Below are 17442 nucleotides of genomic sequence, written 5' to 3'. Positions count from 1 at the left end.
AATATATAATGCAAACAGCAGAATGAAAGTCAGAGTTTAAGAAACAAGTGCATTATAAAGATAACAAAATTGTAATAAATTTACTTGTAACGAAAATACAAAAGAAAGCCGTCCAAGAAAATTAGTGTCCTAAAACACTTTATCCTATACATTAAGTATTGACATGTTAAATATCATACATACCTGACTGGTGACTTGACGTAATTTTTTCTTTAAATCCTGTGCCTCATCTTCTAAATTAGTACGATAACGTGACGTGACCTCCAGTGAAGCCTCTGACATAGATTGCTTTTTTAGGGTATCAGCCAGTTCTTGTTGAAGTTGTCTCACAAGTGCCTAATAAGATACTCTGTCACTGATTTTATAAATTACCTTATTATTAAGTTATGTTAATAATAGATAACTCCAACATACATACTTTGAAAACTATCACCAGAGACATCAATTTGTCTCCTTCTTCTCGTATGTGCACCTTCCTGCTCACTGAATTTGGTTTAAGACACAGAAGGTGTTACCCTCTGGCCTTATCGCTATTATGTTACTTAGACAATGGATTCAGTCCCGCTATCCACTCCCCGCCCTTCCCGATCAATTTGCAGAGCTTGAGGACCTCCTCAAGTCTCAGAAAGAAATGGGTGTGTAGGTGGGACGAGTGGTGGGAACATCTTCCCTCTTCTCTACTGGAGGCTTCGATTAACTTCAGAGATCCTCACATATTCAATCCAGTGCTCAATAGGTTCCTATCTCAGAATTAAAATGAGGTCATTCCCATTTTAATTCCTAGAATTACAATGAGACCTTCAGGGCCTCCCTCTGCCTCCCAATGGCAGCCCCTATGATGCTGTCCCCCACTCTATTCCTGCTACTCATGAATCTGCCACCCCTCGCTAGTCTGAAAATGGGAGTCCAATGTCAAATTAATAAGTCACAGAGAGCTACAATTCTTTGTATTGGACAAATTTATATCCAAATGATAGTAACTGAGCCTTGAAATGAGAATTATGAGCAAATTATTTGTAAAAATGTTCCAAGTAAATTATAAATAGAAGTGGGAAGATTAAATCAAGTATAGTTTTGCTAAAGCTCACTACTTTAATCCCAAATTATGATTTAATGAAAAGTAGATGCCTTTAAAGAGTTGAGAGGTCATAAGAATACATGGTTTGAGGCTGAACTATTTCCCAAATTAATTCAAATTGACATGAATAAAAATAAAATTATATCAACTAAAAAGTTATGACAAGCTACTGAAGGAAAAGTACTATGAGATATGGCATCAACACATCAGTTCATCTGGGAAATCTGGAATTGACTGTCAAGGTAATACACACAACTGAATCTTAATTTCAAAATAATTCAGTTTAGATCTGAGCGTTTCATTTATCTGCTTCATCATGATACTAAAATGTGACATAAAGATTAAAATTATTATTTAGCAGTAGAAGAGTAAATTACTAATACCTGTCTATACCCATTAACAAGTTATAACTTAATCTCTTAAAATTTCATAGGTGACACAATGTCTCTACTCAAAGTAAAGCACCTCTCAGGTCTAATTCTTTATTTGCTGGATACAAGGTATGCTTTTAGGCTGATTTACAGTCTATAGATTTATAGTCTATATATATTTTAGATTCAACTAGATTCAACATTTAGCCATAATCAAAATCACTTTGAATTTTCTTTCAGGAAGTCTGAGAATTATTTCTCTTCTTGGATACTTACTTCTCTTTCTGTTTTCTCATTTTCATACTGATACATTCTCTCTTTTAAATGATTACATTCATTGATTAACTCCTTGTTTCTTTCCTCCAGCATCAGACCTTGTTTTTCACTTTCAGCGTGAAGTTTTTTCACAATATCCTGAAACTGGTCTTGGATGTTAATTACTGTCTTCTCTTTACTGTCGGCTTTGTTTTGCGCATCATCCAGTTGCTGTCTGAGCAACATGTTTTCACTCTGGAGTTGAGATAATCTCTCTTCTAAGGATTCCTGCTTTCCAATGTATTTATTCACTTTGCCTTGTTCACTTTGATACATGTGTTCAATTTCCTTCTTTTGACACTGTGCTTGGCTTAGGTCTCTCTGTACACGTTCTAACATCAAAGTCTTTTCTCTGAGAGCATCCCTCGTGTGATGGAGCTTGGTTTCTAGGCTATTGAACTTACTTTCAGCTTTAGAAAGTTGCTGGGAAAGCATCTCATTGTTATCCTTCAGGTTAGACACATCAAAATTCATTTTGTCCTGCAAGCGTAACCACTCATCTCTTGCTCTCTGGAAGGCAAGTTCCAGGTCTCTTTTTGATGTCTGACTTTGATGGTGATCATGTATGGCGGTAGCCAGTCTAGAACGGTAGGATTCCACTTCTGTTTCCAGTCTTTCTTTGCTTTGTTTTTCATTCTCCAGCTTAGAGTTTAGCATTGTATTCTCAGCTGTCAGAACATTAAGTTGTCCAGTATATTGGAATGTTGTCTTTGTTAATGTTTCCTCATTCAGTTTTATTGTCTTTTGAAGATCATCATTCTTTTCTTTTACAATTTCAATGTCCTCAAAATATTTCTTTTCCTTTTCCTGGTTCTGACATTTTATTGTGTCTATTTCCAGTCTTAGCATGGCAACTTCATCCTGCAACATGTGGTTTTTATGTAACAGATCTTTTTCTTTTTCAGGACTATCGGACACCTAAGTGAAACAAAGGAGATTTTTAGCTAGTACTCAACAAATTGACGTTTCATGATTTCCTCTGAAAGACTAACCTATATGTTTATACAATGAAAAGGCTGCAATAAGTGGATATCCAACTGGAAAAAATAAGGTTGGATACAAACCTCAGACTTCTTACAAGCAGAAATCTTCAAAAGTTCAAAAATTTAATTAAAGACAATGAATCCACGAAAGCAAAAAAGAAACCACAAGAGAATTCTTAAGAGGCTCAGAATTGGAAAGGCCTTTCTCTAAATTATAACAAACCCAGAAGGCTTAAAATAAAAGATTAATAAATCTGAGTACACTTAAAAACTGCATCTGATGTGATATATTTATACAATGGAATACTACTCAGCCATAAAAAAGAATGAAATAATGCCATTTGCAGCAACATGGATGGACCTAGAGACTATCATACTAAGTGAAGTAAGCCAGACAGAGAAAGAGAAATATATGATATCGTTATATGAGTAATCTAAAAAAAATGATACAAATGAACTTATTTACAAAACAGAAAGAGACTCACAGACATAGAACACAAACTTACAGTTACTAAAGGGGAAAGAGGGGGAGGGATTCATTAGGAGGTTGGGATTAATATATACACACTACTATATAAAAAACAGATAACCAACAATGACCTACTGTGTAGCACAGGGAACTACACTCAATATTTGGAAAAAGAATCTATAAAGGTATATATATATATATATATATATAAAACTGAATCACTGTGCTGTATACCTGAAACTAACACAATATTGTAAATCAACTATACTTCAATAAAAAATAAAATAAAATACCACCCGCTAGCTTAAAAAAAATTACATCTGCTATCTAACCTATACAGCTACCCCATAGTAAAAGCCTTAGCTCTGTATATATTTCGACAGATTAAATTTCCTAAAAAATTTTTTTCCTGAGAATACTCCATAAATATTCTACATTTCTAATATTTGTAAAGTCCTGAGAATATTCCATAAATATTCTATGTTTCTAATATTTTTATAGTCAGTTACAAGAATTACATCTACTGATAACTGTACTAAATAAGCACTTCTACAAATGTCAATTAACTCATTTAGCTATGACAGTCCTGGAAATGAGGAAGTCAAAAATACAAGCAAGCTGCACGCTTTTCTCCAGGTCTTCTGACTTTACTATGAGTCCCCTTACACCAGACCACAGCTAGTTCTCTAGTACAAACATATAAATATGAAATGAGCCTTATATTTCACTAATGGTGCATACACTAGTGGTAAATAAGGTAAAATTTATAGAGATCTTAGAAAATCATGAGATTATTCACTGCTGCAATCACTTTTATTCTCTCTTCATAATGCTTAAAATAGTAAGGTAGGGGGAAATACAATGAACTGTTTCACTAAAAATAAAATACTTATCAATAAATTATCACTAAATAAATATTATGGCATATCTATCACTATTTTCAAAAGTTCCTTGTACTGAAATAGGACACTACATGGAGCAAAGTGTTAATTTTCTCACAAGTAGAAGAATGACATCCAAAAGACGGTCTCTGAACTGGCTATACCTTTCCTCCTTACCATCAGTGGAAGGGATAAACTAACCTCTCTATTAATCTATCAAGGAAGTGAAATCACTGCCAAAAACCATAATGTTGTTTTGTTTGTTTGTTTTGGGGTTTTCTTTTTTTTTTGGTATTTTATAAGTTTATTCTGAGGAAATAATTTTTTTAAGTGCTCAAAAATGTTTTTACGGGCTTCCCTGGTGGCGCAGTGGTTGAGAGTCCACCTGCCGATGCAGGGGACACGGGTTTGTGCCCTGGTCCGGGAAGATCCCACATGCCACGGAGCGGCTGGGCCCGTGAGCCATGGCCGCTAAGCCTGCGCGTCTGGAGCCTGTGCTCCACAACGGGAGAGGCCACAACAGTGAGAGGCCCGCGTACCGCAAAAAAAAAAAAAAAGTTTTTACAACTAATGTTGCAGCTTTTACGATACTGAAAAATTGTAAATGATGTAAAAATGTCATTGATGGGGTACTGGTCAAAGAAATGACAGTGAAACCAAGAACAGACTCTGATTTAGACACTGAAAATGATGAGGTGCATAGTGATTGACATGTTCACTCCAAAGCAGAGGGCAAGATCGTATTCAGTGCTGGGATTTGGTTGGGTAGTGTGGTCGATGGTGGAGCACACATGATCTTCCCTGCCTAAACCACCATCAGGGTGCAGACTTTTCTAGATGGTAGCAATAGTTTTGAGATTATGAAAAGTTCATCAGTTCCTATGGAAAATATTAAAAGCCTCTCCTTGGATGAGGCTATTGTATGTCACTGCTTGACTGTTGCAGACAAATGGATTTGAATTAAAAATACTACTTGAATTAAATTTAATTAAAGATAATTCAATTATGTTTGAATTAAAAATATTAAATATCCAATGGACAAGAAACGTCACCCCTCCCCCAAATATACTTAAATAGGTTTTAAAATATCCTCTATACTGTCTGTGATGTATAGTATTGGTTTTTAAAATATATACATAGGGCTTCCCTGGTGGCGCAGTGGTTGAGAGTCCGCCTGTAAAAAAAAAAAAAAATATATATATATATATATATACATATACAGATACATACACACAAATATTTGAAAATGATTAAAGAAAATACCTCAGAATTCATTTCCTTATTAGTCATTTCTATCTCCTTTTGTTTGGCAAGGTGATTGGTCAGGATTCCATCTTGTAAAATTCTGGCATTCCGCTCTCGAGAAAGCTGCCTCTGAGTGTCATTTCGTTCTTCTACAACCTGGAGACACATTTCATGAGGTTTTTGGTCTCATACCATTAAAAAAAAAAAGTCAAAAGCTTAAGAGCAGAATTTAAAAAAAAACAAAAAACTGTTACAAGGAAGTAGCCTTTTTAAATAAACACAAGGATCTTTATCCCACATGAATAACTTACGATTTTAATTTAAATGATTGCTAAACTTATCACAGAGCAAAAATACAGGGAGATATAGTATTGTGAAAGAAAATCTTTTTACAAAGCATTTAACTAGTTCCATCACAGTCTCAAGGCAGTTTAGCCTGTATTTTAACATAAAAAAGCCAAAATTAACACATGGATTGGAATTAAGAATATTACTTTCAAATGGACCAAAAATGCCAATCATTATGTTAATCATTAAGCTCAATTTACCTTCCATTCCTCCATTCAGAAAACATACACAGAGCATGTATTAGAAGCTAAGAATGGCAAGAAATTAATAATTTAAGCTAAAAATGTCATAGTTCATATTTAGGATGAGATAACACTTTTTATTTGTTTTAAACCTAAATAATATATATTAAATCAAAGAGATATTACAAATAATACTGATGAAATACTGTTGGAAATTTGAAATTTTCACCAAAGATTAACTTACCTGATTCAGATTATTTCTCACAGTCCTCAGTTCCGTGTCTAGTGCTCTGAGATTGAGTTCAAGTTGTTGTTTCATTTCAACTTCTTTACTGTATTGCTCTTCTTTTCTTCTTAACTGCTCCCTAATTTTTTCATATAACATGTCAGCATTTCTTCTCTTCTCTTCTTCTTGTTTTAGGGTGAATCTGCAGTTAAATATGTTTACCTTAAAATGTGTTTTGTTAGAAAATAAAAAGTTCATTTTATGATCTGGCTCTTCGCCCGCTGATTTACTATCCTAATGAAATTTCTGTTCTCCAGTTTTGTTTTCCTTTCTAGGTCTCATATTTTTAATTCCTCACTTCAATCTCTTCATAAAGATATATATACTTGAAAGGTAGCAATGAAAAAACATTCTGCCACTTAAGTAAGTTTTAGTCCAGAGTAACTCTGGTGAATAGTGTAGGAAAGAAATATTGAAATTATTCAGTGAAGTGAGGTCGAAAATTACCCTGTTTTCCACACTGTCATAATTACTCCTCCTTTAGGACAGAAAATTTAGTTACTAATTAAAAAGAGAAGCTGTTGTTTAGAAACAAGTTTATAAGTTGACTAGAAATAAAATTTCAACTTCATAAAATACTGCAGGTACCCCTAAATGACTTACAGTGCCAGATAAAATCTGCAGATGTCTTTTACAGAACATATATCTTCAGACACTGTAATCCAAGACTAGGCTAGGGAATCTAATATCTGTTGCCCCACACTTTTTATGTTTCTTCTTTTGCAACATTTTCAACTTGTTGATTATTATCTATTTAATAAATCATTTTAAATCCCGTAAGGCAGGATCCATATTAATTAATTAAACAATAGAGAGTATTTTGTGCTTTCAGCACAACCTTTGAACTAATTTTATCTCTGTATGAAAGAGATATTGAATAAACTAATCAGTAATCACCTTCCATTTTTACCTTTTATTTCATCCATGCATATGTTAAGAATAAAACTGCATAAATTTTGTTTTGAGAAAAATGGCCGTTTCATACTTCTGTGGGTGGGAGTGTAAAGTAATATAAACTTTCTGGAGAACAATTTAGAAACATGGATCAAAGACCTTTTTTAAAAGTTCTCATACTTTAACCAAATAACACAATATTAAAGAATTTATTCAAAATAAATAATCATAAATGTAGAAATGAATTTATAGAAGAGACGTTCCTAGTAGCATTAAATATAATACAGAAAAATGAAAAACAACTGAAATTCAATTTGTTAAAAAAATAATGACTATAATTCAAAAAGACACAAGCACCCCAATGTTCATTGCAGCACTATTTACAATAGCCAGGTCATGGAAGCAACGTAAATGCCCATCAACAGATGAATGGATAAAGAAGATGTGGCACATATATACAATGGAATATTACTCAGCCATAAAAAGGAACGAAATTGGGTCATTTGTTGTGACGTGGATGGATCTAGAGACTGTCATACAGAGTGAGGTAAGTCAGAAAGAGAAAAACAAATATCGTAGATTAACACATATATGTGGAATCTAGAAAAATGGTACAGGTGAACTGGTTTGCAAGGCAGAAATAGAGACACAGATGTAGAGAACAAACGTATGGACACCAAGGGGGGAAAGCAGTGGGGTGGGATGAACTGGGAGCTTGGGATTGACATGTATACACTAATATGTATAAAATGGATAACTAATAAGAACCTGCTATATAAAAAAAATAAATAAAATGTTTAAAAAAAGAGAGATTACAAAAAAAATGAGGCTTCATATGGAGGACTTCTGTATAGCCATGAAAATGATGATTTGGAAATATATACATTAAATTATTAGTAGAAGTATCCACTGTTAAGAACTTGCTATATTCTTTCCAAGAATTTCACACTCCACAATACTAATGAAGTTTTCTCCCCTGTAAAATCCCAGCAGGTAAGTTAGCAATTATAAAACTTCCCATAGTATTAAAGTAAATACACATCTGTAGTATTACAGTAAATAAAAACAGTTCAAGTATTTCTTTAAAACCAAGATGTTCAATACCTCAAGCTGCAGAGCTCTTGTTCCCACTCCACTTTTTGATGCTCTAACTGTGATTTTATTTCTTTTGTTTCTGATAGCTCCTTTTGTAGCCCACTAACCTTACTTTCCAGTTTTTTATTTTTTCCTGTAAGTAGTTCACAGTGATTTTTTTTAAGTTCTATTAATCTTTCATATGAAAGAACTGCATTCTGAATTTTCAATAAGCTAACAGAATCTGCATTAGGAAGAAAACAAAGATAGAAATAAAATATGAGCAATTTTTGTGTATAAAGCACTGTGCATTTTCACCTTAACTCATCCATACATTGAACAAATACATTTTTTTTTTTTTGGCCATGCCGCACAGCATGCGGGATCTTAATTCCCTGACCAGGAGTTCAAGTGGTTAAATACACAATGCCCCAAAGAGGTGGAGGAAAGAGACAGAAAAAAAATATTTGAAGAAAAGAATGGCCAACAACTTTCTAGACTTAATGAAAACTACAATCTCACAGATCCAGGAGGATCTGGCAAGGAGAGAAGAAGTGGAAGTAAACTATTTTGTAATATTCTTATCCTATATATGACGTGGTACAATATTACTTGAAGGTGGACTGTGATAACCCTAAGTAAAATACTGTAAACCCTAAAGCAACCACTAAAATAGTGAAACAAAAGAGTTACAGTTAATAAACCAAAAAAACAAAAAAGAAATAAAACTACATCATAAAAATTACTCGATTAGTCTAAAAGATGGCAGAAAAAGAAGAGGGGAACAAAGAACAGATGGGATAAACAGAAATCAAACAGCATAATGACAGATTCAAACCTACTGCATCAATAATCACATTAAGTGAAAATGGTCTGAAAACCTCAATTAAAAAGCAGATTGTCAGGGACATCACTGGTGGCGCAGTGGTCAAGAATCCACCTGCCAACACAGGGGGCACAGGTTCGAGCCCTGGTCCTCCCACATGTCATGGAGTAACTAAACCCATGCGCCACAACTACTGAGCCCACATGCCACAATTACTGAAGCCCATGGGCCTACAGCCTGTGCTCCACAGCAAGAGAAGCCACCGCAGTGATAAGCCTGCGCACCACAATGAAGAGTAGCCCCCACTCGCCGTAACTAGAGAAAGCCCATGTGCAGCAATGAAGACCCAACGCAGCCAAAAATAAATAAATTAATTAATTTTTAAGAAAAAGCAGATTGTCAAACTGGATCAAAAAGCAAGACCCAACTGTATGCCACCTACAAGAAATGCACTTTAAACACACAGACATAAATTTGTAATAAGGTTAGAAATAAGATATACCACACAACAAACAAACAAAAAAGATATACCACACTAACATGTGACAAAACAAAGCTAAGCTAGACTGGCTATATTAATACCAAACAAAGTAGACTTCAGAGCAAAAAACATTATCAGCAATAAACAAGGTCATTCATAATGATAAGAGTGTCAATTAATAAGAAGCATAACAACCCTAAACGTGTATGTGCCTAATAACTTCAAAATATATGAAGCAAAACTTGAGAGAACTGCAAAGAAAAATAGACAAATCCACAATTACAGTCTGAGATTTCAACACCCCTCAATGAATAAGTGATAGAAAGAGCAGGCAGAAAATCAGCAAGGATACTGTAGACTTGAACACCACCATTCTTTTCAAGTAGCCATGGAACACTTACCAAAAAAAGACTATATTCTGGGTTATAAAATAAAGGAGTAAGTCAAAAGGATTTAAGTCATACAAAGTATGTTCTCTGACCACAAAGCAATCAAACTGGAGATCAAGAACAAAAATATTTCTGGAAAATACTCCAATATTTGAAAACTAAATAACACACATCTAAATAACCCTTGGATTAAAGAGGTAATGAAAAGAGGAATTACAAAGTATTTTGAACTGAATAAAAATGAATACATAATATATTACAATTTGTGGAATACTGCTTACTTGCATGACAATTTATAGCACTGAATGTCTATATTAGAAAAGAAGGTCTCAAATCAATGACCTTGGTTTCCAACATAAAAATCCAGAAAAAGAGCAAATTAGGGGACTTCCCTGATGGTTCAGTGGTTAAGGATCTGCCTTCCAATCCAGGGGACGTGGGTTCGATTCCTGGTCGGGGAACTAAAACCCCACATGCCATGGGGCAACTAAGCCCGCCCGCTGCAACTATTGAACACGCAAGCCACAACTAGAGAGGCAGCATGCCGCAACTACAGAGCCCACACACGCTGGAGCCCACACCCCATCTGGAGTGTCACAAATACTGAGCCCACACGCCACAACTAGAGAGAGAAGCCCACACGCTGCAACGAAAGATCCCACGTGCCGCAACTAAGACCCAACGCAGCCAAAAATAAAATAAAATAAATAAATATTTTTTAAAAAAGAGCAAAGTAAACCCAAAGCAAGCAGAAGAAAGGAAATAAAAAACATCAAAGAAAAAATCAATGAGAAAAAACAAAACAAAACAAAAAAGACATGGAAAAATCAATGAGGGACTTCCCTGGTGGCACAATGGTTAAGAATCCACCTGCCAATGCAAGGGACATGGGTTTGATCCCTGGTCTGGGAAGATCCCACATGCCTCAGAGCAACTAAGCCTGTGTGCCAAAACTACTGAGCCTGCATTCTAGCGCCCGCAAGCCACAACTACTGAGCCCGCGCGCCACAACTACTGAAGCCCACGCACCTAGAACCCATGCTCCACAACAAGAGAAGCCACAGCAATGAGAAGCCTGCACACTGAACGAAGAGTAGCCCCCGCTCACCACAACTAGAGAAAGCCTGTACACAGCAACGAAGAACCAACAGAGCCAAAAATAAATAAATAAATAAATAAATATTTAAAAAATCAGTGAAACCAAATATATTCAGAAGATGAATAAAAGTGATAAACCTCTAGCCAGGCTGATAATGAAAAAAAAAGAGAGAGAGAAGGCACAAATTACCAATTTCACAGAAATGAGTAATGAGAAATTACTACAGATTCTATAGATATTAAAAGACTGACAGTAATATTATGAACATTATGTAAATAAATTTGGCAACTCAGATGAAGTGGGTAAATTCCTTGAGAGAGGGAAATTACCAAAGCTCAATCAAGAAAGAACAAATAAACTAAATAGCCCTATATCTAAAAAAGAAACTAAAGTCCTAGTTAAAGACCTTCCCACAAAGAAAATTCCAGGCCCAAGTGGCTACACTAGTGAATTCTACCAAATATTACAACAGTATACACAAAAAGGCTTTATATTTATACCATGGTCCTACCTTTACACTCCATGCCAAGTTGCTCAATTAGCAACATGGAATTCTTATAATTAGAGTAAAGCATCTGGCAATCCTCAAAAGCTGTTTCAGATGACTGAGTTAAGTCATCAAGGTCATCCATAGAATCAATTTGCTCTTTGACCTACAAATAAAAAGTACTATTTCACAATGTCCCCAAAATATTTATAAAATATACTAAGTGTACAGAGATGATAAATATCTCTTTATTAAAGCAAAAACACAGATACTTTTTAAAAGAACAGATTTTTATCAAAGGGATAATTTAATCAACAGTGTTTCTAAATTATTTTTTCAAAGTAAATGTCTCTACAACAAAGGAAGATTTTTTATTTTTCCACTATACCTTTTACAAAGTAATTTTTTACTACAGGATAGTATTTTTTATAATTAATTTTTTACTCTACCTTGTTCTTTTCGTTAGATGTTTCCTTTGTAGCCCTAAAAAAACAAACAATTCTTTTCAGGCAAACATTAAATACTTAAAATACAAAGAATACCTAAACCTATTGTTTTTTACATAAAATCTTTGTATCGGTAATTAATTTTCTATAAAAGAGATTAAACAATAAATAGAAAGAGTAACATTAAAAGACAAAGAAAATATACCATAATAATATTAACAAAACATTAAATTAGATCAAGCTGACAATCAAAGGAAAAGGAAAAACATAATGTTACTTGAATTATTTGATAGGAAGAAATATACCAGGGTTTTTTGTTATTGTCATTTTCAATAAAAACTAACTTTATGGAACTAAAACCTATTTGGAAAGTATTAAGTCCTTATGTGAAAGAAACTCTTTTTTAATAATCATGATATTAGCTTTTTGAGGACTTACTATGTAACTGCTATGCATTATTATAAGCACCTTACATGTCTTAAAGGCATTTTAATCCTCACAACAATTCTGGGAGAGAGGTAAATACATTAGGTCCTTTACACAGGAAGAAATGGAGCACAGAAAGGCTAAGTAACTTGCCCAAGCCCCTACAGCAGATCAGCAGCAGACCCAGAATTCAAACCCAGGAAATCTGGCTTCAACACTTGTGTTTCACAATATGATGAGAAGGTAATATTTATTTTTAAGTGTTTTTAAGTAATATGATAGCATATGAATATGTATTATTATTCCATGTCTAGTTATAACTATAAATAATAATTTCTGAATCTTACACATATTTTTTAAAAATAAAAAGGCTTTAAACCTAGGCAATATTGGAATTCTATTTTCAATAAAGATTTGCTTTTGTAAAGAAATTCATCAACAGGCATTCATTCACCCATTCAGCTGTTTATTCATGCATTCAACATATACTTAGCGCACAATACGTGTTAATGACACTTTTAGTATAGGAAGCATGACTTTTGTAATTTAGAACTTTATAATCCAAAAGTAATAATCTGTGATAGATTGTTAATAGTTTTTTTTTCTATCGAATATAAACAAAATCTTACCCTTTTCCCTGGAATCTAAACCACTATGAAGTTAACATAATCTGTTTTAGAGTACCTCACAAAACCATAGCCACTCATGATGATACTGTCATCTAGAATTATCAAGGAATGATTAAATCCTATTCAGTATGGCCTAAATGTTTGTAAATTTATGATTATATAATTTTTAAAAATCTATGTATGATAGAATAATTTTTAAGTACTCATCTGCATATTCAATTATATAAGAATATTACACTTCAAAATCAACGAACAAGCCCTTACCATAAAACTATACGTGAATAGAAGTATTATGTACAATTAGTTTACTATAATATTTTAAAGATAATGTAATACAATCAATAAGCTTTCTAATATTGGACATGCAAACAAGATTAAACGGAATAAATGCATCCTCTACTGGCTCATTTCCAACAGCATACAAACATACTCTAAAAACTCCCATCTTAACGTAAAAAGAAAAAGGAAACTCCCTTGAACTCCACATTCCTCTTCAGTTACCATCCAGTTCTCTATTGCCTTTCCCAGTAAATATTCCCTAAGGAGCCATTTATACTTATTCACTACAGTCCAACTTCCATGGGGAATATTTATTGAAACTACTTCTGGTCAAAGCCACTCGTCCTCATCTTAACCTTTCAGCAGCGTTCATCTGGTATAGTTGAGAATTCTCTTGTCGTGGCCTGTACACTATATTATGCTGTTCTATTTCCAGAAAAAGTATTCAGTGCTAATATTTCTTGACCTAAAAATAAAGAATTTGTAGATTTTACCTGCCATCATCCTGATCTACTTCACTTAAACTGCTGTCATCATTCATGTGTAGCAGACCACCGATCAGTGAATCAGCCTTCTCAAACATTGGTGTAATCACACATTCTTTTGATGTCCAGTTTTCATTTTCATTTTTCTTTACTTCCTTCATATGAACGCCAGGACCGTTACTTTAAAAAATCCATAAAAAAGCCAATGTTTTCTAATAATTCTACTGATAAAGAATTAAAAAACCAATTTTTAAAAAAATTCCAACTCTTGGGGCTTCCCTGGTGGCGCAGTGGTTGAGAATCTGCCTGCCGATGCAGGGGACACGGGTTCGTGCCCCGGTCCGGAAGGATCCCACATGCCGCGGAGCGGCTGGGCCCCTGAGCCATGGCCGCTGAGCCTGCGCGTCCGGAGCCTGTGCTCTGCAACAGGAGAGGCCACAATAGTGGGAGGCCCGTGTACCACAAAAAAATTTTACCAAAAAAAAAAAAAAAAAAAAAAATTCCAGCTCTTACCCATCATAAGTCATTTATTAGTTCACAAAACAGTTATGAAGTACCAACCATATGCAAGCAAATACAAATTCTTGCTTCAAAGACAGATACACAATTATGATACAACATGATATGTAAGAGTTGACATATGAAAGTTATAAGTGAACATAGGAAAGCTTTACAGAAGAGGTTAAATAAACAGAGGAGGTCATGAGGAAAAGAAAATGGAGAAAATCATTCTACTTGGTGATTAGAATGTGAGCACAAAGATCAGGCACATGGCGTCTAGGTGTTTCCTAGGAACTTGGAAGGAAAAGTACAAAATACATGGAAGGAAGCAGAGAGATGAGTCTGGAAAGACATTCTGAAGAACCTCAAGTGCTACACTGAAAAGCTGAAGTTCACTGCCTAAAAGCAATGATTCTTAGACATGGGAGTAATAATTAGATTTCTACTATATTGTTTTGTTTTGATATATAATGTTTAACTTACATGATTTTTAAAAATAACATGAGGTACATATAACATGAAAGAAGAACTCAAGGAAATATCTTGGGGGGAAAATTTACTTTTAAACACCCACATGTTGGGGTCATGTCAGCATCAGGGCTGAAAAATAGGTACCTCATAGTATCCCTCCACCACCAGCAACAATTTGGCATCTATCCATGGACAAAAGTGGCTTTGTGGGAGTTGCAGGATCCAGCACCATAAACCAAGAGACGTGGGAAGAGTCCTGCCCACCCAACTGGTAACAGACATACAGATCACATCCCTGCTGTGGACCCTGCATGGCCCATGAACTGGCTCCAGCCACTCTTAACAACGTCCAGGGAACCCCTGGAAAACACTGTCTTAGACAATCACCCACAGACGAGAGAGCCTTTGTGGAAATCCAGGTTTCCAGCAGAGAAGTGCCAGCATACCACTGGAACAAAAAAATGCAAGTTGGGGTACACTGGAGAGGGCAGTTATTAAAGACTGGAAGAGGTGACTGCTACTTCAAATGCAAAGACAGCAATGCAAAACTTCAAGTAACATAAAAAAAATCAAGAAAACATGACACTACCAAAAGATCACAATAATCTTCCAGTAACAAATCCCAAAGACATGGAGGTCTGCAATCTACCTGATAGAGAATTCAAAATAGTAGTTTTAAGGAAACTCAGTGAGCTACAAGAAAACACAGAAAGACAACCCAACAAAATCAGGAAAGTAATACACAAACAAGATGAGGAGTTTAACAAAGAGACAGGGGGCTTCCCTGGTGGCGCAGCGGTTAAGAATCCGCCTGCCAATGCAGGGCACATGGGTTCGAGCCCTGGTCCAGGAAGATCCCACATGCCACGGAGCAACTAAGCCCGTGCGCCACAACTGCTGAGCCTGTGCTCTAGAGCCCACGAGCCACAACTACTGAAGCCCGCGTGCCACAACTACTGAGCCCGCACGCCTAGACCCTGTGCTCCACAGCAAGAGAAGCCACCACAGTGCGAAGCCCGCGCACCACAACAAAGAGTGGCCCCTGCTCACCGCAGCTACAGAAAGCCCGCACGCAGCAATGAAGACCCAACGCAGCCAAAAATAAAAATAAATAAATAGAAAATTTTAAAAACAAACAAACAAAAAAAAAAAAACAAAAAGGGCTTCCCTGGTGGCGCAGTGGTTGGGAGTCCGCCTACCGATGCAGGGGACACGGGTTCGTGCCCCGGTCTGGGAGGATCCCACATGCCGCGGAGCGGCTGGGCCCGTGAGCCATGGCCGTTGAGCCTGCGTGTCCGGAGCCTGTGCTCCACAACGTGAGAGGCCTGCGTACCGCAAAAAAGGAAAAAAAAAAAAGAGACAGAAATAATAAAAAAGAACCAAATGGAAATTCTGGAGCTGAAGAATACAATGAATGAAAGGAAAAATGCAATAAAGAACACTGACAGCAGAATGGATCAAACAGAAGAGAGAATCTGTGAGTTAAGAGACAGGAGCTTTGAAATTTTCCAATTAGAGAAGAATAAAGGAAAAAGAATGAAAAAGTGGGAAGAAAGCCTACATGAATTACCAGATACTATCAAAAGAAATAATTCATAAATCATTGCAGTTCCAGAAAGAGAAGATAGGGAGAAGGTGGCAGAAAGCTTATTTAAAGAAAAAATGGTTGAGAACTTCCTAAACCTGGGGAGAGATTTGGATATCCAAGTTCCTAAAGCTTATAGGTCACCAAACAAACTCAACTTAAAGAAATCCTCACCAGGAGACATTATAACAAAACTGTCAAAACTCAAAGACAAAGAGAGAGTCTTAAAAGCAGCAAAAGTAAAGAGGCTTGTAAATTATAAGGGAATCCCCATAAGTCTATCAACGGATTTCAAGAGAGTAGGACGACATATTCAAAGTGCTAAAAGAAAAAAACTGCCAACCAAGAATACTCTATCCAGAAAAGTTGTCTTTCAGAAATGAAGGAAAGATAAAGACTTTCCCAAACAAAGCAAAGCTGAGGGAGGCCATCACCACTAGACCTGCCTCACAAGAAATGCTGAAAGGAGTCTTCAAGCTCTAATCAAAGGATGCTAATTAGTAACACAAAATATATTTAAATATACAACACACTGGTAAAGGTAAGTATACAGTCAAATCCAGAATACTCTAATACTGTAATACGGTGGTGTGTTAACCAATTAACTCTAGTATTAAGGCTAAAGGACAAGAGTATTAGAAATAACTATAGCCCTAGTAAAATATAAAATTTGTTAATCATGAACATTAGCTCAAATGAGAACTTGTTTTATAGGAAAATAACAATTATCTATCGTTAAATACTGACATAGGCTTACCTATCAGAATCTTCATTCTCCATGGTAGGAAACTGTTGGTTATTAGTTTTTCTGCTCTTTCTCTGTTGAATTAATCCACTATCATCAGCATCATATATGTTTTCTGATACTTCCATTTCACTACTTTTGTGCTTATTCTTTTCTTCTTCAACCTTTAATGATTAAAGTTTGACACTACATATAATTGTTATTACCTTATTCATTATAAAGACCTTTTCATTTTCATTAATTATTTGACTCAGAGTTTGCCCCAGTTTTAAGCAATAAAAATAGTTTTGTGCTTACTTTAATTTTTTTTAATTACAAGTCATTGAAATTTTTGTAAATTCTGCTTTCTGTTTGAGGAAAAGAAATAAAGTTTTAAAAATTTCAAAAAGGGCTTTTTAATGTGTGCAGCTATTCACATCCACTCTTCCCCGTCTGATGGCAGAGATAGAGAAATAAAGAGACAAAGA

The 17442-nt window shown here is 35.2% G+C and overlaps 1 protein-coding gene across 2 annotated transcripts in view; it reads right to left on the bottom strand.

Annotated features, from left to right (window-relative positions):
• The window catches only part of ANKRD26 (ankyrin repeat domain 26), an 83604-nt gene that overhangs the window by 22385 nt on the left and 43777 nt on the right, over positions 1–17442 (bottom strand). For both annotated transcript variants that reach the window (XM_024734168.1, XM_024734167.1), the window contains 9 exons: positions 16988–17139; positions 13683–13853; positions 11858–11891; positions 11433–11574; positions 8157–8370; positions 6117–6300; positions 5361–5498; positions 1726–2682; positions 184–336 (listed from right to left, as the gene is read on the bottom strand). In XM_024734168.1, coding sequence (XP_024589936.1) covers positions 184–336; positions 1726–2682; positions 5361–5498; positions 6117–6300; positions 8157–8370; positions 11433–11574; positions 11858–11891; positions 13683–13853; positions 16988–17139 — 2145 coding nt within the window. The remainder of the gene's footprint in view (positions 1–183; positions 337–1725; positions 2683–5360; positions 5499–6116; positions 6301–8156; positions 8371–11432; positions 11575–11857; positions 11892–13682; positions 13854–16987; positions 17140–17442) is intronic.

The sequence above is a fragment of the Neophocaena asiaeorientalis genome, unplaced genomic scaffold (genome assembly GCF_003031525.2).
Source record: "Neophocaena asiaeorientalis asiaeorientalis breed wild unplaced genomic scaffold, Neophocaena_asiaeorientalis_V1.1 scaffold120, whole genome shotgun sequence".
Classification (NCBI taxonomy): Eukaryota; Metazoa; Chordata; class Mammalia; order Artiodactyla; family Phocoenidae; genus Neophocaena; species Neophocaena asiaeorientalis.
The sequence above is the reverse complement of the archived record's forward strand: the minus strand, read 5'-3'. Positions and strand labels throughout refer to the sequence as shown.